The following is a 23,471-nucleotide window of genomic DNA, read 5'->3' as shown; positions in this document are numbered from 1 at the left end:
CATGGCCAAACCAAGCAATCAGCAGGATGGGCGGTCCTCTGCCTGGACTTGCTTCCTGAGATCCCGGTGAACTCCCCTTCCCACCTGGCCACTGGTGGAGCTCTGACCACTGACCACCACCAGGGTATCTGATTGCTACAGTACTGCTCTGTGCTCTCTGCTGCTTCCCTGTGTCCACAGGTCTCTGGGTGTCCCTCTTCTGTCGGGCTGTCCTCTCTTCCATCCCTTAATCATGGCCTCTCTCTTTCACCCTGGCTAAGTATTCCTCATCTATTTAAACATGTCCTTATTTTATTCTGCCATCTTGTTTCTCAAAAAAAAAAGGATTTTATTCCTCTAAATACGTCTATCACTTTTTTGAAATTTTCTTTTTAGTGCAAAACTGCTGGGTGATATAATAACAAAATAAATAATAAATAATAAGAAGAAATAATAATAAGAAATAAGAAAAAAAGACGACCATACACAAGAGTGGCACCATATGCTCAAGTTTATTATACAGTCACAAGTTACACATTGGAAACTAGTAGAACACTGTACCAGTTTTCACTAACTTGAATTAAGTTAGCAAATGACAGATTTTAAAAGATTCATTTATGTCTCACCCAATGTGGGTGATTACAAGAAAAGCTAAAGAAAGACTTTTTATGTTACTCAGCAAATTAATTTGATATACACAGCTTCCATGTTACCTTAAAGTATTTCAAAGTAGTTTAAAAACTGCTATGGCATAGTTCATGTCCATCTTGAAATAAGATGGATCATTTGGGGGGTAAATAACTTCACCTGTATATCCACAACCTAAAAATAAAACATATTAATAACATTTTGCTTATATTAAGGACTTCAAAATTATCTAAGCTTGGTTACATTGTTATATTGCACAATGACATAAAAAATCAAAGACTGAGTACCTCTCCCAAGTAGCCCATTATATTTTTGGAATTATAATGAAATACAAATACATACTACATGCTGCACATCAGAAGTTCATTGTTCAAACTAGACAACCAACAAGTTAAAAGAGGTATCCTCCCAAGTACTCACAAATAACTTCATTCACTTTTCTGGATGGACCTGTGATCAATTTAAAAATGCTGTTTTTCTCTTTATCAAACTTTTAAATACACAACTTAATCAAGGGTATAAACAGGGTGACAGTGAGATAGACAATGGCCACATGCAAGTTTTCATAAAAACAGGTTATTCGTCTCCACCAGGTTTATCACTACATTCTGCAATTTAAGAAGAGCTATGATTTATAAAATATCTTTACATAATAAAAAGCAGCTGATCTATTATGTACTTTATTTTCCACAAAAATATCTGCCTTAGGGCCATGACTCACTATCAAAAATCCTTTACAGCTTTTTTTAAAGGAGCCTGTAAAGTCTTTGCATAAACATACATATCACATTAATGACAACTAGGTATGAATTAGTAGTTTCAAAACAGGTAGAACTATGGCAATAGTTTGACTAACTAATTTATTTTTCAGAATCATTAGGAATTTGGTCAAAATTAAAATAATTAATAAGGAAACATTATTTGGTACAAAGGGGAAGAAGGGTCCTCACATAAAGATTTCTCATCTATCAATCCTGAAAAAACAATGCCAATATATGAAATCAATACTGGTAGCATATATTCCGTACCAATGCTTTCAGCATTTTCTAGCTTACTCATGTTTTTTAAATTATTGGATTAGGAACATTTTAAACTTCAAGATGGATTTTAGTTTTCAACAAATGAGAAATACATGAAGAGATACCTGCAGATTAAAACTGCTTCCATAAACAATGATTTTAATATCCAATCAGATGTACTTACATGCTACTTTAAAACAGAAAGAATCCCAATTTTCTTTAAGGAACAGGGTTTCAAATTATAGTCCTCTAAATTTCTGTAGAGATGAATTGTCACTTTTTTGAAAGAGAACTCGGTATTGTTGCTTCAAATTAAACTTTATAATTTAAAACATCATGTTAATCTCTAATGATCTGAGCTACAGGACATGACAGAATAGATCATGTAAAGACAACTACTTTTGCTTGTGTTAAACAGTGAATTTGTATCCAACATTTGTTTTCAGGAATGGGAAGTGTAAGGTGGGAAGACAATAAGTGAAAATTGTTTCAGACCAACTTAGTGACTGGTGACTAGAATAAAAACATTTGTTTCTTAAAAATGCTTAAATTGATTGATAATTAAAATACTTATCATGTATGACTAAGAGCTTTAAAAGTTACTACAGTCTATGTGCCAAAATCTACTGATTTTTAAATTCACTAAAGCTAATCATAGGGACTTGAGTATGTTCCAACTTCTATAATTCACCTAAATGGACTATTTCGTGAATATATTTTCTGTAGCTTAATTCAATCACTTGTGCATGAAATTATAATGAGAAATGATAAATAAATCTGAGTTTTTTCAAAAAATATGTAAAATGGTCAGTTTTTTTTTAAAGGGAAACAGTTATTTCCTAGAGAGGATAGTAGCTAAATAGCTCTGAATCCTTCCTAATGCACACCATTATTGGGAACAGCTGAGTTACCCCCAGGCATTGGGGAACTGTGAATATTTAGTCCATTAGAAATGTCACACCCTACAGCCATATAAAGCTATAAATCGTCACTACGTGGCTTTATTAAAAATCCTAGAAAAGTGATTTACATGAATAAATCTTTAAAAATCCTATAAAGGTTTTAATAAATTGAACTGCTTATAAAAATATCTTTTAAGCAGTTATTCTGACAGCCGAGACTGGTTTTACGTATTACTTTGCTTATTTAAGATAATACACATGTGAGTAGTCAAGAGCTGTGACTGGAAGTCAACCAGTGACCTAACTTTTGAGTTTTGATGCCAAGTATTCTTACAGAGTAGAAATGGGAAATTAAGCTTCCTGTTACTTGTAAAGATTCCTCATTGGTTTTGACCCATACTTAGTATCAGTTTTGGAAATATAAGAAAACATACACATATAAAAGGAAAATAAATTAATTAGCAACTAAAAATTCAGCTCTACTTTAAAAACATAATACTAAAGAGCAATTACACATCTAAGAACTACAAATATAAGTCTTAATGAAAATGCTTTCTTTTTTGTATCGCAAGTAGACTAAAGCAATCGATTAGCTATACTTTGGAAATGAATTTCAACTCCATACTAATTCACGCTTCATGATGTTTAGCTAAAATTAAACTATCACATAGAGAAGCACTTCTGACTATTGAACTAAATTTCAACATAGGCTTGCTTAGAGGATTTGCCACAGAAAATAATCCGTACAAGCAACAATGCAATGAAATAGATTGCAGATTACATATAAATAGGAATTTAATAGTGTGTACCTAATATTAAAACAAATAGTGTACCTTTGTAGTCATGAGAAAGAAACTGATAGCATCATAATTTTTTTCAGAGTCTACCAGGTGATATTAAAATCCAAGTCCATTCAATTATAAATTTTTTAGTATCTTGAAAAGTCAACTGTAGTGTCTATGTATTAACATTACGTACCTACCCAAAAGATGAGGATGCTACTCTCCAAATGTCAACTGCTTTAAAATAGTTAAAAACAAACAAAAAGAAACAGCATTCGTAAGGAGGCACTATGTTATATAAAGTATAACTTAGGCACTACTGTTCTATCTACATTGAATTAAACCTATCACTTGATATTTTATTATTTAAATAACTAAAAAAACACAAGTTGGTGTATATTGTGTTCAATCTATGTCTGAACTATTGATCTCCAAACACTTGCACTGCTCTCATGTTGTGGGGAGCAGAGTTCTGGAATCTTGCTAAGATGGTGATTCTAATGGGTCAGGATGAAACACAAGTTGTAAACTGCAGCTAAGTTTCAGAGTTTCCTTCCCCATTTTCATGAGGTTGAAGCTGTTCTCTTTCTTGTTCTTCTTGAGGTGGCCGGACTCGTTTAAAAAAGCCCATCTGTCAGTTGAAGAAAAATCAACCTTATTATCACATCAGTGCAGGTCACTAATAGCACTTTTTCAAAGAATAGAATATCAGAAAATCTGTTTGCATTCTGTACAACTTTATTCCCTGAAATTAACAGGTAATTTAACAGGTAATAATTAACCATGTATCACTCTTCCTTCCTCCCTTCCTTTTCATTCTTCCATCTTTCTGTTCTTCCTCTCCCTCTTTTCTCCTGTTTTCCCCTCTCTCTCATGCTTCCTCTCTTTCAAAATTCATTACTTACCCTGTACATGACAAATACCAAAACAGCGAGTAACAACAATCCTGCCAGAACTGCTAAAATGATCACCCACACAGGCACAGGCATGGGTGCTGGCTGAATGCCCCAGGTGACGTTAGTGGTAACCTAGTGGGGAATAGAAAGAGTTTTAGTCCTACTAATAGTTTGCTATCACCAACTGTTTGCGTGTCTGTTACGTTTTACTTTAGCATTATTCACATTATATTCTTTCTTTGGAAACAGGTTAACTTCTGACTCATCTGAAATGATTTTTGTAAATAATCCAAACCAGCTTATGATGTGATTTTTTTTTATTTTAAAGATCTCCAAAATACTTTCAGTTGTTGAAATGAATTTCTAACTTTCTCATTTTATGGGAGGAAATCTCTGAAATTTCCCCAGCATAATGTTGTACTTACGAGTTACTTCAAAGACTACAGACACCGTGATTTATACTTTGATATTTTTTTCACAAACTTTTTGAAGTGCTCTGATTATAATAATCTTATGTAGAACACGGTGCTAGAGTAAAGCATCTGCTTTCAATAATTCTGGAGTGCAGGAGCAAAGTAGCAATATGAAACTAGGTTAACATCCTATGAAATAACTTCATTCCTTTACATGAATGAAACAGGTGAATTGCTGTTTTCACAAAACAAAATCAAGATATCTAAGACATTTCATTGAATGCATTGATCCCATTTCCCTAAATCAGTGACTTACCAATGTGGAATTAAAAATATCCTCAATTGGAAGATTCTTATACGGAAACTCGATGACATTAAATGAAGCAGATGACTTCAGTGAATATGAATGGTTCTGGTTTTCCTTCTATATGGAAGTCATAATGAGACAGTTACCTAAATGTCTGGTTTTTTATTTGAGAAAATAATGAATGGACAAGTGTAGCAATGGCACATCTGTGTACTCACATTCATAAAGGTTTCAGTCCACAATAGTGACTTTATATACAGGATTGCACTCTTGCCTCGGTCCAGTCGCCCAACTTGGCATACAATCCTCAAGCACTGAGCAATTCCACAACCCTGTCAACACAAATTATTCACATTTAACAAATGGCCATTTCACCAGCTTTTCAACATTGAAAAATCAGATATTTTATTGTACTCTTTGAATGTAAAGGCCAGATTTGTATCCAGATTTGTAGGAACGATACATAAAAAGGCTAATGGTGGAGACTATAAATGCTTTATGTAACAAAGGTGTTTTAATTTAGCTTTCAAAATATTTATTTATTTGAAAGACAGTGTAATAGTAGGAGAAACAGAGGGAAATAGAGACCTTCCACCTATTGATTCACTCCTTGAATGCCCACAACATGCAGGGCTGGGCCAAGGGCAGACACTAGGAACAGTTATTTGGGTCTTCCACATGGGTGGATGCAACACAATCATTTGCATCATCATCTGATGCCTCCCAGGTGTATCAGCAGGGAGGCAGATTAGAAGCAGAGTAGCTAGGACTGGATCGAACACTCCAGTACACGATGGGGCGTTCCAAGTGGCAAGCTTTATCCGCTGCATCACAACACTATCCCCTAAGGTGCTGCTTTTACTATGATTTGTTATAGAAGGACAATATCTATAATATTAAAAGATTCACTTTTACAGCTACAATTCAACATTCTTTAGGAAAACCCAGATCGCCAGGATTACAGTACGACATAAAAATAGGATCACAGGGCCCGGCGCAGTGGCGCAAGTGGTTAAAGGTCCTCGCCTTGAACGCCCGGGATCCCATATGGGTGCCGGTTCTAATCCCAGCAGCCCCGCTTCCCTTCCAGCTCCCTGCCTGTGGCCTGGGAAAGCAGTCGAGGACGGCCCAAAGCTTTGGGACCCTGCACCCATGTGGGAGACCCGGAAGAGGCTCCTGGCTTTGGATCCGCATAGTATCGGCCCGTTGCGCTCACTTGGGGAGTGAATCATCGGACGGAAGATCTTCCTCTCTGTCTCTCCTCTCTGTATATCCGCCTTTCCAATGAAAAAATAATAAAAATAAATCTTAAAAAAAAAAATAGGATCACAGTATCCCTTAGGAAAATAAAAGGAAACTAACTGAATTCTTAATAGTTACTCAATGACAGATCTGTAGAAATCATATGGCTTCCTAAGCGTCTCAGCCATATTCAATGTAATTATCCATATCATGAAGATTGGCACCAAATGAAACAAAAATGCACCCCCTAAGTGTTGGTCACATCGTACTAAACATGGTGTATGCATGCAGTAATGCTATCTGGTACCTGATCCTGCCAGCTCATGAGTAGGAACTGAACTGAGCTTCCCTAGACTTATTAAAAGTCATCTAGGAAAAAGCCAACAGTTAATTTCATATATTTAACGGTGAAAGACTTGTTACTCGCCTTCTGAGACAAAGAATAAAAACAGTGCCCACTCAAGCCACATCCCTTCAACACTGTCCAGAATGTCTACCTAATGTAATGAGTCAAGGAAAAAAAAAATCCAGATCAATAGGAATGAAGCAAAGTTGCAGGTGACAAAAATCTTCATGGAGAAATCTCTTTATAATCCAAGCTAAAACTAGTGAAGATCTAATACATAAGTATAGCAAGATGCAGAATTCAAGATCAATAAAAACTGGCAAGGAAGTACTGAAACCGTATTAAAAACAAAATACACTAAAATAATTTAACCATCTGAATTTTTATAAATACAATTCTGTAGGAAGACAGAGTGCAGGACCAAAAGCAGGGTAAGTAGGTAAAGGCATCTTCTATTTCGTGGGGTGGTCACAGCGCCACTCTGTCATAATTTAATCTGTAGGGTCATTAAAAGAAGGTGAGACAGGAAGCCACAGTGATATTTGGCAGATGGAAGAACAATTCTCAAAGTCTGGAAGCAGAAACATGCTGGTGGAACACGGAGGAAGCTCAGGGTGTAAGGAGTGGAGAGCAAGCGGAGAGGCAAGAAGAACCTAGATGGTGCTGGGCCTAACAGCCATTGCTATAGGCTCTGATTTTCAAGCTAGACGCATAGGCACCAGATTGACAAGATCTCATCTACATCTAAAAAGATCACTAAGGTATCTACTTGGCAAATAAAATGCAGTGGGGAGAAGGGCAGGGAATAAAAAGCTAACTGGGCATTAAGCAACAGTCCATGTTAGAGAGCAAAGCGGACAGGGCTAGGCCATGGCATGGGTAAAACGGCCATGAAGCCGGAGTTTGGGTATTTTAAAAGTCGATACTGATAGAATTTGATGAAATATGGAATGTGAGATTTGAGAAAAATATAGGAGTCAAGCATGATGCCCAGTAACATTTAAATGATGACATTTAAGAGAAATTTTTATAGGCAACTGAATATTGGCATCCATAGAATTTGGTGATATAAAAATAAGTGGGAACTGCTACTGAACATGAACACTGTACTAGGCTTTCCAGTAGAGGACGAGTTGTAAAAATGTCAAATTAAAAAAAAAACAGTACATTTAAAACATATAGTCATTATGTAGGCTGACTCAATAAAATGTAACTATAATGCTAAATATGCTTTTAATATATTTTTGCTAAAGTCTTCTGGGTTCTTTTTTAATGATTGCACTAAAGTTTCAAACATTAGAGTAAGGCTAAGAAAGGGAATGATTAAAGGAGTATAGCCATAAAAAGTAATTGGAACCAGACCTGGTGCAATAGCCTATTGGCCAAAGTCCTTGCCTTGAATGCACGGGCCGGGATTGATATGGGTACCAGTTCATATCCAGTCTGCTCCACCTCCCATCCAGATCCCTGCTTGTGGCCTGGGAAGGCAGTGGAGGGTGGCCCAAAGCCTTGGGACCCTGCACGTCTGTGGAAGACCTGGAAGAAGCTTCTGGCTCCTGGCTTCCGATCTGCACAGCTCTGGTCATTGCAGCCACCTGGGGAGTGAATCAGTGGATGGAGCATCTTTCTCTCTGTCTCTCCTTCCCTGTGTAAATCTGACTTTCCAAGAAAAAAAAGATAAAACTTTAAAAAAGTAATTGGAACCTAAAATAATTTTTATTAGCCATCTATAAAGCTAGAGCATTTGAACAAAGTTTGGTGTTAATCTGATTAGGAGAAAGAAGATCAAAAGGCATAAAAATATGTGTAGCTCTTTCAAACACAGCCGTTGCTATTTTTGAATGTTCTTTGGCATTGATTCTATAATCACATATTTTTGAATGTTTGTAATGAGTACGCCTGAGGTGGCACTTACCAAAGTGTGAACGTCACCTTCAGCGAGGGCGAGATCCCGCCTCATGATGAGATGGTTCCGGTCACCCTGCCCAGCAACTGTGTCATTCTTCTCAGTTGTTTGCAAAGATGAGATCTGCATTATTAAAGAGTGGCATATGATAAGAGAAAAACATTCTACACTGACATTTTGACTTGAACTCAGATTCTTGATTTAAAAAAATAGTAAATGAAACTTAGTATGACAGAAAACTCATCAGTTAATATATGGTGACCTGTAAGTACAGAAGGTAAGGTTAGAATTCTTAATACATACGAAAATAGTTAATGTTCCCTAACCATCACTTTTTTCTCTTGCATAACTATAGGCTACCAGCAGAGCTGATAAAACACAGAAAGAATCTACCTTTGTCTATACCTACAACACCATGATGCACTAATAGCAGAATGTTAAACACGTAATTATTACTGACGGACTATACCTCTGTAATAATATGGGAAAAAGTGGTGGGAAAGGAAACTAGGAAGGGAGGAAGGGGATGGGGAAAAGAAGGGATCCCATACCTACAGACTGCATCATATAAAATAACAACACCAAATATTCTGCAACTCCACAGGACATCTGTGATGAGTGCCAATTATGAATACATTTTTATTTTGCTTTCTTCACCTTCCTTAGACCATAATGTCCAATAGCTTCTTATGTTAACATATATGCTAGATGGAAATGACTACAGCCAAAGCAAATGTAATTCTGTAAAACAACATTTTTCTGTTGGTCAAGAGAGGCATGGGATAAATGCTGTACCTTATTCTCCAAACAGAAACTGAGCAATACATACTCATGACACAGAATTACCTCTGGATTTACCACAAAGCAAAAGAGCCAGGTCAAAATGAGCCACTTAAGAATATCTCCTGCAGCTCACCAAATAGTCAAGAAATCCACAGTTCATTAGGACTTAACAAAATTAATTCGGTTCTAAAAGAATCTAATCCTTAAAGTACTAGCTACAAATTATTTTTGCAGAAAAAGCTTGCGTACTAATAGTTGCTTTGTTTCCTGCATTTCTGTTATAGTTTACAAAGATAGCAACTAAAAATCATACAACCAAGAGCTATTTTTAAGCACATTACCTTAATTTTCAAAGGATTGATCTCCACATCTGAAGTGCAGTTCATTGGCCCATCAATGTCATAATGAAGAATGTACAATAAAGTATTATTGTTATATTTATAGGGCCACTGGAGGTTTAGCATTGCCTTGCTGAATGAACTTGGACCATTGTTTCTCAGCTAATGAAGGAGAGAAAGTGAAAATATCATGTGCAAAAACTTCATTCTAGAACTTCTCCCTTATGTCACATTTAGAAACTAAACTAGCAACAAGATTTGACTTTCCATTTAAGGTTCTAATATTACAATCAGACCAATAATATGCAAAAAAAATCAAACTAACATTCATTTACAAATTAATGTGATATGAAGAAGAATGTGTAAGAATGAAAATATATAAGAGAGACAAAAATACTTTAAAAGTCACAAATGAACAACAAGGAAAATTTTCTTCTTAAAGAAATATTGATTAGCTGTTGCAAGAGCTGGAGCTCAGAAAATGCCTGGCAGGGGAACTTGGGCACTCCCCTGCTAGGCTGTTCTTTTTCACTGGTGATCGCAAGAAGAGGGCCGGAAACAGGCGAGGCTGGACAAGGCAATGGCACCTGTCAGAACACATGAGGGCTGGGTCTGAAGGATAGAGTGGGTTGAACCAAACCACTGTATCCACAGGTGTGCATGAGAACCAGCTAGGGTACAGGCTGGTCTGGGCTGGGCTGATGATACAAAACTGGGCTGTGGCAGGCCTGGGAAGGGTTATTGACAGACTAGGCCATGGTACCTGCTAGTATGCACGAGAACTGGGTCTACAATGGGCTGGCTGGCCTGGGCTGCAGCACCCTTCGGTTTGTATGAGATATGAGGCTGAAGCAGAACTGACCATGCAGATACATCCACCAATATGTGCGCTGGCTGGTTAAGTGACAGACTGTGCCTGATCCTGTACTGTCTGGCACACACAAGAGTCAAGTAGAAGGTTATCCCAGGCAAGGATTTTCTGTGGACTTCTGAACTAGACCACTGGGTCAAACCCTGCCACAGGGAAAAATCATAGGATTTGTGGTCTGACCTTGGAGCATGTATTGGGACTGACTCTCCTCAGTTGCTAATGCCTGTGCAGTGGACAGCATGTCCAGATGTACACAGGGGACATGACAGTCAGCATCAGAGGATGGAAAGCAGCACAGGTTAAACATTTCTGGCCAAGGTCTACGGCATGTCCCTGGGTCTATGGATGCACCAAGATAGACTTTGTCAACCAAAAGACCTTTGGAAAGATTTTCTCAAGCCTGGAGCAACAAAACCAACAACTTCTCAGAACTATCAAAACCATTCAAGTAACACCCTCGGAATACTCTTCCCACACAGGAGTCTCTAAGGTGTCATCAAATGACTGTCCTCCACCCCTGCATGCTGATGTAGCTTGACAGCAAGGGGCAGCCCCCTCCCCTTATTTCACTATGGACACAGCAGGGAGAAAAAAATTGTCCTAGCTACCTTCTTCAGTACCTGCACCTCCCTGATCCTAATCAGAGGCCCACATGGGCACGCATCCTTCTCAACTATGTAAACAATATTGAAATGGAAACAATTTTTTAAAAAAAATACTGATATCTGCTAGCAACAGTTTTAGTTTATACTCAGAAACTCAACATGTACATCAGAAAATACACAACGTTCTATTTCTTTTATTCAAGAACTATCGAATTTTAAATCCTATCTTTTTTTAAAAAAGAAAAAACAAAACACAAATTATAAGCTAAATTTGTCTAATAAAAATGAACTTACAAATAGGAAAGATCTTCAAAGAAACCTCTGATACACATGTGATTGGTACAGAGTTTACGTAAAATCTACACAGAATTTATTTTTTAAAATTAGCTCAGCCATTCTCTTTCTCAACACGCTTCGGTTAACTCTAAAAGCCACAGACCTCATAGATGTGCTGAACAACTGGTCCAACATCTTCTTCCGTCTCAGGATTTTCCTTGTGTTCCCAATTTGGAATTGGAAGAAAGATATGGTCGGGACTGGAGACTCTACAATGATCCAAGAAGACCTAACATGAGCATCTGAATGGCACAATCTTCAAAAGCATCCATATTCAAAAAATAAAATAAAGATATTTTTAAAAGAAACAATTAATAAATGCAGATACGCACAAAAACTTTCTTAACCAATTTTACTTTAATCAGGTGAACAGAAAATAAATGTGGGGAGGGACATCTGTTGTGCTGCTGAAGGTTAACGTCATTGCCTGAAATTGTGGCAACCCTTACAAACAGGGTAGGTTTTAGTCTTGAGTGCTTCACTTCCCATTCAGTGCCCCACTGAAGGTTCGGAAAAGGCAGCAGAAGACAGACCAATTGCTTGGGCCAATGCTTCCCACAAGAGAACCAGATGTGGCTTTTCAGACCTCTTGTTTTGTCCTAGCCTGGCCCTGGTCAATGAACTATTTGGGGAGTGAGTCAAGAGATGGACGATACCTCTCTCTCTTTGTCTCCCCCTTTCTTTCCACCTTTAACTAACTAACTAAATAAATAAATAAATAAATAAATGTCTCTGAGGAAAAAAAAAAGAAAATTCTTGTAAGAATTCAATAAATTCATCTTGTGCCTAGTGCCCTGTCTTATCCCTTCTCAGAGTAAAGCCAACTAAACATTTGGAGCTTTGGAGCACAGTTAGTACCTTACAACTACCCAAGTTATTGCTCTAAAGGAGGCTACAGCCTAGTAGCTACTTTGAAAAAGTAAACATGAGAATAAAACATTTAAATTCATAATCTCACTAACCCTCTTATCTCAACAGCAGCTAAAACAGCAAGATCCACTTTGTAAGATACAATCGGGCTTACTCTGTCAAAAAGATTGGAGCTGAAAAGGAAATAAAATATATTTAGGACTGAAATGAGCATAATCACCATCAAAATAATACAGGAATAAATCCAGTCATAGTAAAAATGAACAAATTAACAGCAAAAACCCACAAATATAGGATAAAATATTAACACTTAATTCCAAGATGTTTAATTTCTTATTTTTAAATTATGTCTTACAAACCCAAAACTGGCAGAATCATTATTACACAAATGTAGATTTTTTAAATGCCATAATCAAGTGCTAAAATTTTTAACTTACGTATTAAGCATTTTACATACTTGTAACAAACACTTTCTTCCATAGTTATAACTTAATAAAGCTCTTCTCATACCTTTGAATTTGTAAATCAAATTTCACAGAAGTATCCATTTCTGATTGCTGGTGCACGCTGAAACGAAGGCCTGCTTGGAGCTGAGTGGGAGAAGAAAAGATAATAATGTTAGCTAGTGTCTCATTAGGAAAATTCCAAATCCAATAGTGAAAAATTATCTAATACAGGTTTTTTGTTTTTTCTTATTATTTAAAGACTTATCGTTATTTATTTGAAGGGCAGAAAGAGTCAATCTTCCACTCACTGGTTCACCGCCCAAACAGCCACAACAAGCACGGCTGGCCCACGCCCTGAAGCGTCAACTTGGGTCTCTACCACATAGGTAATAGGAGCCCAAACACTTCAACCAACTTCCATTGCTTTCCAAGGTACATTAGCAGGAAACTGTATGACAAGTAGAGCAACTGGAAGAGAAACCAGCAAACATACTGGATGCCAGCATCATAGGCAGCAGTTTAACCCACTATAGCACAAAGCTTGCCTAGTGAAATAGGTCTTACTGAGCTTAGATAATTCATTTCCCACTGAGTCTCTTCTCTTTAAGACACCTAGGCCAATCCATAAATTTATAAATGTATACATGTAAACATATTTAAAAGGCAGCAAAACACAAAAGCAGAGTGAGAGCGAGACTGAGATCTCTTCCTAATGACAACCTCCTACCCCTTCCCTACACCTCCCCTTTCCCCCTCTCCATTACCCTTGCCCTCTCTTCCCTTCTTTTTGCTAATCACAGTTAACAATTAAAACATTAAAGATCCTCCTGAAAGTAAATGTGATCCAAAATCCTGGACAATTGGTAAGAGGAAGTGAATAACTCTGTTAACAAGCCAAAAAAGAGGAAAGGAATGGATTATAAGAATCTGGCAAAAGGGGCCGGCATGGTGGCTCCATGGGTTTATCTTTCACCTGTTGTGCTGGCATCAAATACGGGCACCAGCTTGTGTCCCAGGTACTCTACTTCCAGCCTAACTCCCTGAGAAAGCAGCAGAGAATACCCCAAGTCTTTCATGTGGGAGACCCAGAAGCTGCTCCTGGCCTCGGACCGGTCCAGCTCTGGCTTTGTGGCCATTTGGAGAATGAACAAAATATGTAAGATTTTCCTCTGTAACCCCTACAACTAAAATAAATAAATATTTACAGAAAAAGAAAAAAAAAAAACATCTGGCTGAAGAAGGCATGAGTCATGCCTGCATGGAGATCAGCTTAAGCCTCTGCCTGTTACAACAATGCTAGTATAAATCCAGGAGGCTCTACTTCGGACCCACTTCCCTGTTACTGCACCTGGAAAAGTAGTGGAGATTGATGCAAGTGTTTAGGTTCCTGCCAATCGCAGACTTAGACGGAGCTCCAGGCTCCTGGTTGTGGCCTGACACAGTCCTGGATATGAGGCAATATGGAATGTTAACCAGTCCCTGGAAATTCTTTTTTCCAATTGTTCCTCTTTTTCTTTGTCATTTTGCCTTTCATATAAGCAAGCAAATAAACAAACAAATAAATAATTTCTTTAAAATGAGGAAGCTATGAGTATGGCCACAACCAGAATTTCTTCTCTTATAACCCTCAAGCACCAAACATTCTGAAGCCTACAAATGGAAAATTGAGATCTTTAAAGAAAATAACTGAATGATAAGGTATTGGAAAGAATGCTTCCAGCAGAGTCTTATACAAGACACATTCAAATTGTATTCCTGGGGCAGATACTCGGCTTTTGGTACAGAGATCAGGACACTGCATGAGATGTCCACAGCCCACACTGAAGTTCTCAGGTAAAATCCTAACTGTGCTCCGACTCCACCTTCCTGCCCGTGAGCACCCTGGGAAGCAGCAGACAACTGCTTAAATAGCTAGACTCAGTGTTGGTCTGGGCAGGGCACAGTTTTTGTGACCATTTGGGCAGTAAACCAGCAGCCAGAAAATCTCACTCTGATGCTTTCTCTCAATCTGCCTTTCAAATAGACATGAAAATAAGTGACTTTTTAAAGATTTATTTTTTTATTATTTTTTCATTGGAAAGGCGGATATACAGAGAGGAGAGACAGAGAGGAAGATCTTCCATCCGATGATTCACTCCCCAAGTGAGCGCAACGGGCCCATACTATGCCGATCTGAAGCCAGGAGCCTCTTCTGGGTCTCCCACGCGGGTGCAGGTTCCCAAAGCCTTGGGCCGTCCTCGACTGCTTTCCCAGGCCACAGGCAGGGAGCTGGAAGGGAAGCGGGGCTGCCGGGATCAGAACCGGCGGCCATATGGGATCCCGGGCGTGCAAGGCGAGGACCTTTAACCACTTGCGCCACCGCGCCGGGCCCAATAAGTGACTTTTTAAAAACGGTATTTCTTGAGGACCACCTCCCACTTCAGCAAGCCAAGAGCTGACCATTCAGAATAACATGGGACCAGCTAAACTGAAGGTGCTATCAACAATAACCAAAATGCTGGAGTAGATGAGATCAAAAGCCAGCTGACTTGCAAACATGACTAACGTGGGAGAAAATGGAACTCAAGATATTTTGCTCAATTCCTCTTTCCTAAGCCATCATAAACATAAATATAGTGACTTTTAATGAAAATCACACCAAAAGTGACATAGAACATTAGATCTACATTAACACAGCTCTGAAGCACCAACAGCAATGTGCCATTAATTTAAATTCTATGGTACAAGTAACACAATACACATTGCCCTTTGCTTCAAATTCTAGGAATTCGAAAAGGGATATTTCATCTACTCTTGAGAGGATGTGGAAAAGATGTGCTTCCTTCCAAACTCCTGTGCTTCTATTCTTCCATGTGTGGGAAAAACAGATGCAATCAAGCCTCGTTTTGGTCCTTGTATAAAATTCTTAATCTAGGGCTTCAAATTCATTAGGTAACTCTATCTCACCTAAGAATGACAGTCCTTGTATTCACTAGGGTAGTTTTGAGGACCCACTAAAATATGTATTAAAAACAATAAATCTGGGCCTGACCAGTGGTGCGGTGCATTAAACCTGCAGCCCCAGCACCTCTTACGGGCACCAGCTCAAGCCCTGGATGCTTTTCTTCTGATTTAGCTCCCCGGCTAATGCACCTGGGAAAGCAGAAGAGAATGATCCAAATCCTTGGGCCCCTGGCACCCGTGCAGCTCTAGCATCAGCCTGGACCAGTCCCAACCAGCGCAACCATCTGGGGAGTGAAACAGTGAGTGGCACATCTCTCTGGCTCTCACTCCATATAATTCTTTCAAGTAAGTAAATAAAAATTTAAAAATACAAATGAAAATTACAAGGCTGGTGTTGTAGCATAGCAAGTAAAAACATCACCTACAATGCCAACCTCTCATATGGACATTCACTTGTGTCCTACCTATTTCATTCCTATTCCAATTTCCTGCTAACAACCTGGCAAAAGCAATGGAAGATGGTACAAGTATTTGTTCCCCTGCCACCCACATGGGAGATGTGAATGAATGTCCTGGCTGCTGGCTTCTGCCTGGCCCAGCCTAAGCAGTCGCAGCCATTTGGAAAGTGAACCAGCAGTCAAAAGATCTCTGTCTCTCCCTCACTCTGTATAGCTCATTCAAACAAACAAATAAATTTTTGAAAGTAAATATCAAAGTTATAACTTGAAACCTTAGTCTAAATCCAAAGTGGGGAATGCCTGGCTCATAAGCTGAATACAGGCCAACTTGTAAGATAATTTTGTTGGGCTGCGAATGACATTATAAATATGCAAACGAACCTTGAATCCTCAACCCTGGTTTAATCCATGCTATTGCTGATTTACCAAACTATTGTTAAGCGTAGCTCTGCTAGCACAGCATAATAGCAAAAACTGCTATTTCAATATTTTAATGAAAAAAAACTCTAATTACTGAATTATAAATCAAAACACATTTAGACACTCTTATGAAATTTTGATTCAAGAAATCACTAGGAAGAAGAATGTGGTTCTACTTGTGGAGAGAAAATGCATTTAATTAAAATGCCTTACTTGGGTTCCCGCCTTCATCGGATTTCCCAGATCACACACCACCTGGCGGGTTTGGTTCTCTGTCTTAAATGCACAGGAAAGTCTTGCTAAGGCCTTTGATGGACAAAGGAACAGGATGTGAAAAGGAAGTAAATTTGTGACCAAAAAAGTAAATAAATAAAACACAGAAAGCATATGATTATAAAGTTCTTACATAACATCACAAAGCTGGATTTTTTAAGTTTCTTTTTTAATGAAGCAAATTCATCTACTTGAGAAAAAATAGGAATAAAAACGCAGAATTGGGTAAAACTGTCACATAAATATGTAAAAATGTATCTGAAAGATCCCCAGAGGACTTAGACGTATGACTACATTGCCTCTGACAAGGAATTTGATGGACAGGCTCAGACACTTTATCTGCCTGACCTTGTTTTCAGATACTAAGCTAGCAATTCTAAAAATGTAGCAACGCGTTCTAAGAAGTATTAGGCTTGAAAGGGATTACATAAGGGAGACAATCCACTGTCTAGCAGTTGAGCATAGGTAGAATGGCTAAGCTTGTGCTTCACTACATAACGGCTTGTTCATTAATGTTAGTAAGGCCAGTGAGTGCATTTCAAAGAGGAGCTTGCTTACTTCACTGTTTCGAACAACCCCGATGAAATCAGCCTGCGGCGGAATGGAAACAATGAGCTCAGCCTCGTAGGCACCTTCCCCTTGATTCTGAGCCTGAATAATCAATGTCAGAGGGTTGTCATCCCCAATATAGATCTTCTTTTGATCACTACAAGTAAAACACAAACCCAGACAGTGAAAAAAACATAGCACGGGGAGCATTAAAATTATTCAAAGAAACCAAAGATAAAAACAGATAGCACTGACAAGTTCAAGAGTGCCTTGAGATATTTAAAGACTAATTCACAGCTCAATAGCAAATAGAGCATAACATATTAGGTACAAATTCCATGCTATCTACTCAATGAAAGAAAATACTGATGGTACTATTACATACCAAGTGTTCACATCTAACTCTGCATGTGCTTCTTAATTCTCAATTTTTTCTAACAGCAGATTAATCATTCGTCATGACTTTATAGGATTATCACATTCATGTAATATAACACAATAAAAATACTCCTTAGAACAGGTCTATAAAGACGCATACCCTGAAAATAACATCACATTACTTTGTGGTACTACTCCATTCTGGACGGTATTAAGTCAGCCAACCTGAGCAATGAGTAAAAATATAGATGATACTTTAGGGTTTAAGATGGATAATTTTATTATAGAAGATCACAGATTATCCTCCATTATCAGCACTTATCATTAAAATATATTAGTGCTTTCAATAGCAAATGCATTCTTTCACCTAAAAAGCCTCTGACTGCACTCTTTATTTTTATAATAAAACTTACCTCTGTACAGAAACTTCCAGCTTAGGTTTGCAGACATTGTCTTCACCACAATCAAGCAGAATATGTGCCTGGAAAAGATGAAATTATCTTTTTCTATATGGCAAAATAGTAATACAAAGTCTATGTGAATGCATATACCTGTCTGTACACAGGCTGATTTTTATAAATACTCCTCCTCATGTCTGTAAACAAGAGCATGGTCACTTATTTTCACACACATTGGTGTAGGAGGCTCAGAATGAGGAAGAATATAGCATATCATGTAATTCTTGGGACTCTGTAGTTTTATCTCAAATTAGCTGTGGCGTTTTGGAATATGTCCTGACTGAGATATTCAAGAAAATAGAGTTTACTCTTATTACATTGCTAGCTAGGCTGTGTGATCTTAGCAAAATAAGCTCCCTAGTAGAGTGTTACTAAAATGGCTCTGGCCAATATCACACAGCAGCGATTCAGACAAAATAAGAAACTGGCTAAAATAGGGTTCAGTATGTTCACTTTCATTTGTAAAGAAAAGAAAAGAAAGGAACTCAAAATGTTAAAATGATCGGGATACACAAAAAACAAAAACTATCACCAGCACCCCAAGACACAGGCAGGAGAACATGCCAGCTACCAGAGTACAAAAAAATACAGAGGGGCCAGTGCAGTGGCAGAGCAGCCTAATGCTTCACTCCACCACCTCTGACACTGGCATCCCATATGGGCACCAGCTCATATCCTGTCTGTTCCACTTTGATCCAGCTCCTTGCTTATGATCTGGGAAAGCAGCAGAAGAGACAGTTCAAGTCCTTGGGACTGTGCACCCACATGGGAGACCCGGAAGGATCTCCTGGCTTCAGATCCACTCAGCTCCAATCACTGCAGTCATCTGGGGATGGAAACAGCTGAAGGAAGACCTCCCCCATCTCTGCTCTCTCCCTGCAACATCTGCCTTTCAAAACAAATAGTTCTTTAAAAAAAATCCAAAGAAGTGAAATATTAGGAGGAAGCAAAACTTGAGTAGGATTTAAAAGAAATATATAAATTAGGAAAATAAAAATGAAGCCAGTTTTCAAATAGATTCATTTTATTTTTATTAGAAAGTCAGATATACAAAGAGGAGGAGACAGAGAGGAAGATCTTCCATCCGATGATTCACTCCCCAATGGCTAGAGTCGCACTGATCTGAGGCCAGGAACCTGGAGCCTCTTCCGGGCCTCCCATGTGGGTGAAGGGTCCCAAGGCTTTGGGCTGTCCTTGACTGTCTTCCCAGGCCATAAGAAGGGAACTGGATGGGAAACAGGGCGGCCATGGCACAAATAGGTGCCCATATGGAATCCTGGCACATTAAAGGCAAGGATTTTGGCTACTAGGCTACAGTACTGGCCCCCCAAATGAAGCCATTTTTAGTTTGCCCACTGTTACAATCAAAAAGGCTTCAGGCCCAGAGGCAGATAAAACTTGAGAAAACAGGATTTAAAAGGAAAGAAAATACATGGAATCTTTCGTAGAAAAAACATTTAGAAAATTTTAAGTTACAAGGGATGTGCTGTTACCCAAGGGGAGAAAAATAACTGAATTAGTTCAATTACTTAGACACAGCAGATGCTTCAAGCTTCAAGAAAAAAAAATGCATGACTAAAGAATTTAAGATGATTCTTTAAGTCATGCCAAGTATACATAACGACTCAATTTGTCCAGGAACAAAGTGCGAGTCCTGCAGATAATAAATTAGTGCTATGGTGTTATAACACCCTGAACTGGTGTTACAGATTAATTATCTGAAGTGGGGTTCATATATATATAATATCAACAAAATTTTGATAAAGTGCTATTTGGCTAACTACCGCTCTTCAGGAAAGAAAACGGACTTCGCTGGCATACAAGCAGCAATAGCAGTAAACATGTTATCATCAAAGACAGGTCCAGAAACCGCAGAGCACAGAACAAGGCCTTCCAAACCCAGACAACCAAAGCTCTGCAACTCAACGCTAAGTACCCTGCACAAAACATGAACATTCTGACAGTATTTCAGAAAGTCTGGGGGCAAACTGCATTGAAAGAGAATGTGCATTTTCCACAAACTTCAAGGATTCTCACATACATTTCCAAAATTCTATTTACTTTCATTGCTTTCAAAAAGCAAAGAGAAAGAAGCAGAGAAATTATTCCATCCCTGGGTCACTCCCTACTGGCTGTAACCGACACCTGAAAGGCAGAAAGACAAAGACAGACTGAAAGAGTGGGGCGGAGACTGAAATTCAATACTGCTCTGCCACGTGGCTAGCTAGGACCCAAGAAAAAGGGGTATCACCTGCCAATTCCAGGAGGTACAGCAGCAGGAAGCGGGGCTAGGACCCTCGTACTCTGACAAAGGATGTGGTATTCCAAACAGTGTCTTAACCACAATGCCAAGCACCCATCACAGATATTTATGATCAAAATATTAATCAACATAATACTGTGCATCCACCAAAAATTAAAAATATAAAAAAGAACACAGAAATATTTATTATTAATGAACGCCAGAAAAATGGCAGTATTAATACACAAAATGAAATATAAAAGTGAATTTTTTAAATTACAGAAAACTTTAAGAAATATAATTAGACTTATGCTGCTAAGTGTAAGTGCAAAAAGAACTGCAAAAAAAAAAAAAAAACCAGCTAATAGGAACTAAAAGGAAATGACAACCTGAACCTAGGGTACTAATAAACAGTTTAATGACAACAGAAATATAATCTAGAAATATGAATATGTAATTTGAAGAGAGTAAAACATAGGATATACAACAGTATTTTAAATAAATGGGCTTTCCCAGGATTTTCTGAGACTGTTATACAGCATAAAATTTTATATTGTTTTATCCCCTCTTATGGAAGTAATTATTAATGTAATGCATATATGTCTTTACCTGTATATTTCAATGCACATAAAGATATATGCTATTTGCTTTTAAAATATACACAAATGATAACACAGATATCAAAGATGTTTACCAAAGGACTAAAATGCTATGCCAATAAATTAGTATCTTGCTATTTTCCATGAAATATTATATTGTTTTCTGTATATGAAATAATACATCTTTCTACATTTCACTAGATTCTTATGCCTGAATAATTATCTCTGATTTAAAAATTCAGATCCATTCCCCTGACTTCTTTGAGTAAACATTCACCAATATTATAACATGAATTATAAAGTCAAAAAATGATCACAGCATGAAATTAAGGGTAAACTGTAAAAGTACAGTACCTGTCGGCTAACGTTGGCAGGAGTGAATTGGTTAAGAATGGGTTGTAAACCTGTTGCATCAGCAGCTGTTCTATAATCCAAGCGATACTCCATAAAAATAGTAATTGGAGTGAGTTTGTCCCTAAATTCAGATTCATCCTAAAAACAGAACATCTTGAAATTAATGAACACCAAGCTAAATCATCCTTAAAAACAAATGACATCACAAAGTCAGCTCTACACCTGGATTTTTCAACACTAACCAAAATTCCCCAAAACTATCCTATGTAATGTAAGATGAACTACCCAAGAGGCTCATTATCCAGGTAAACTTCCAATCACTTCTTACTTGACAATGTGATATTTTGATTCACAAAGAAATACGCATGGCATGTGCACAAAATGAGCAAACATAGACCCAACCGAATAACTAGAACCGAAAAACTGTTCAAGCTACCTTTCTTCTCTTCCTTCTCTCTTCAGCCCTCTGTCTTCCTTCTCACAGGTACTCTCCCTCCTGAATGTAAAGTCTGCCATTTTTTATATGTCCCTTTTCAACTTGTAACTTCCTGGGAGATTTTGTTCTTTCTTGTTTTCTTTTTTAAAAAAATTATTTTTATATGAAAGAGTCGGGGGGGGGACGACAAATGGAGATCTTCCTATTCACAAGTGCTGAGTTCTATAAAAGTTTATTCAATCAAGCTTCATTTCTATTTTTCAGCTGATAATTCAAGCATCTCAGTTTTCTAGCTGACTGTTAACTTTTGGAATCTTCAGCTTCCATCTACTCTCTTCAGAGTCCCCCAATATTTTCAAGACAGATTTATCGGAGCCGGCATCCCATATGGTTGCCAGTTCATGTCCTGGTTGCTCTACTTCTGATGCAGCTCCTTGCTTATGGCCTGGGAAAGCAGCAGAAGATGGCTTCAGGGGGCCCAAGGCCCCTGCACCCATGTGTGAGACCTGGAAGAAGCTCCTGGCTCCCAGATTCAGATCAGTTCAGCTCTAGCCATTGCTGCCATTTGGGGAGTAAACCAGCAGATGAAAGACCTTCTCTATATCTCCCTCTCTGTAAAATCTGCCTTCAAATCATTTTTTTAAAAAGATAGGTTTCTTATAGTTCAGCCTTTCTTTTAGTTCTGTCAATTAGTAGCATCATGATATATTATGTCTACTGCCAGGTTTGACACTGGAAATAGCCAAATTTCTCAAGATTTTTTCTGTTCTTCCTCCTAGGTTTAATACCAATTGATAGGAAGTGAAAAGTATTTCTATGAAAAAGTAAAAATAATAGCTGACAAAAATATCTCTTACCCGGAGATAAGCTATCAGTTCTTCACACTGCATCTGTCCCCCTCTGAATATAGTCATGTTCTTGGAATGACCTGGGGACCTGTTATGGAGAAACAGCGCTCGTCGAATTGCTCCCTTTTGCTTGAGTTTATCCAAAAGAAGCTCCACCTGGAAGTCTATATAAATCAAAGGATGTAAAACCACTATATTCATTGGGAGGCTCATCTGCCCTAGTTTTCACATAAACAGGAATATTGATTCCTCAGAAGCAATGTTTTCTAGGTCATTAAAAATGCCTATATATTTCTGTACAGAGTAATAGCAAATAAATGTTTAATGATAATAATTAATTCAGTTTTCCCTAAAGCAGTATCACACATAATCCTAAATAATGATAGTATAACAGCTATCAGACAGAAAGCAAATGTTGTCTTTTCATTCCAGCTGAAGGAAGTGAGACACAGGAAGAAATCCATCATTATTCCAACAGTAAGAGTTTGGCCAGCATGGTGTATAGTATGCACTAAAATATGCTCATACCATTGTATTAAGCACTATGATGAAAGAAACTGCCATCATTGGTAACTCCTGCTTCCCATGAAGCAATATTATCAACCTTTCAGATAAATTCAAATGTTCCTCATGCAGCCAAGAACCACATGGCCGTTTCATGGCCATCAAGAATCATCTAAAAGTGAATGCAAAGCCAATAGTTCAAAGCACAGTTGTTCGGATTCTGTTTCTTTAGTTTCCTTAAAAGAAGATAATGTCCCACTCTACTTGTTTCCTTCCTAGTTTCTGTAAAGATCCTTGTTCATTTGTGTTCATTTGAAACA

At 37.9% G+C, this 23,471-nt stretch overlaps 1 protein-coding gene across 4 annotated transcripts in view; it reads right to left on the bottom strand.

Moving 5' to 3' along the window:
- Positions 1–472: 472 nt before the first annotated feature.
- The window catches only part of ITGAV (integrin subunit alpha V), a 96,550-nt gene continuing 73,551 nt past the window's right edge, over positions 473–23,471 (bottom strand). For all 4 annotated transcript variants that reach the window (XM_040971829.1, XM_040971832.1, XM_040971831.1 and 1 more), the window contains 14 exons: positions 22,657–22,811; positions 21,364–21,501; positions 18,124–18,191; positions 17,342–17,489; positions 16,724–16,816; positions 12,754–12,833; positions 12,336–12,416; positions 11,477–11,582; positions 9,565–9,723; positions 8,450–8,563; positions 5,165–5,278; positions 4,956–5,063; positions 4,236–4,358; positions 473–3,961 (listed from right to left, as the gene is read on the bottom strand). In XM_040971829.1, the coding sequence (XP_040827763.1) occupies positions 3,866–3,961; positions 4,236–4,358; positions 4,956–5,063; positions 5,165–5,278; positions 8,450–8,563; positions 9,565–9,723; positions 11,477–11,582; positions 12,336–12,416; positions 12,754–12,833; positions 16,724–16,816; positions 17,342–17,489; positions 18,124–18,191; positions 21,364–21,501; positions 22,657–22,811 (1,583 nt within the window). In that variant the 3' untranslated portion in view covers positions 473–3,865. The remainder of the gene's footprint in view (positions 3,962–4,235; positions 4,359–4,955; positions 5,064–5,164; positions 5,279–8,449; positions 8,564–9,564; positions 9,724–11,476; positions 11,583–12,335; positions 12,417–12,753; positions 12,834–16,723; positions 16,817–17,341; positions 17,490–18,123; positions 18,192–21,363; positions 21,502–22,656; positions 22,812–23,471) is intronic.

The sequence above is a fragment of the Ochotona curzoniae genome, unplaced genomic scaffold (genome assembly GCF_017591425.1).
Source record: "Ochotona curzoniae isolate NIBS_2020 unplaced genomic scaffold, NIBS_Ocur_1.0 contig_2210, whole genome shotgun sequence".
Classification (NCBI taxonomy): domain Eukaryota; kingdom Metazoa; phylum Chordata; class Mammalia; order Lagomorpha; family Ochotonidae; genus Ochotona; species Ochotona curzoniae.
Note: the sequence above shows the minus strand (reverse complement) of the source record. Positions and strands in the feature narration are given on the sequence as shown.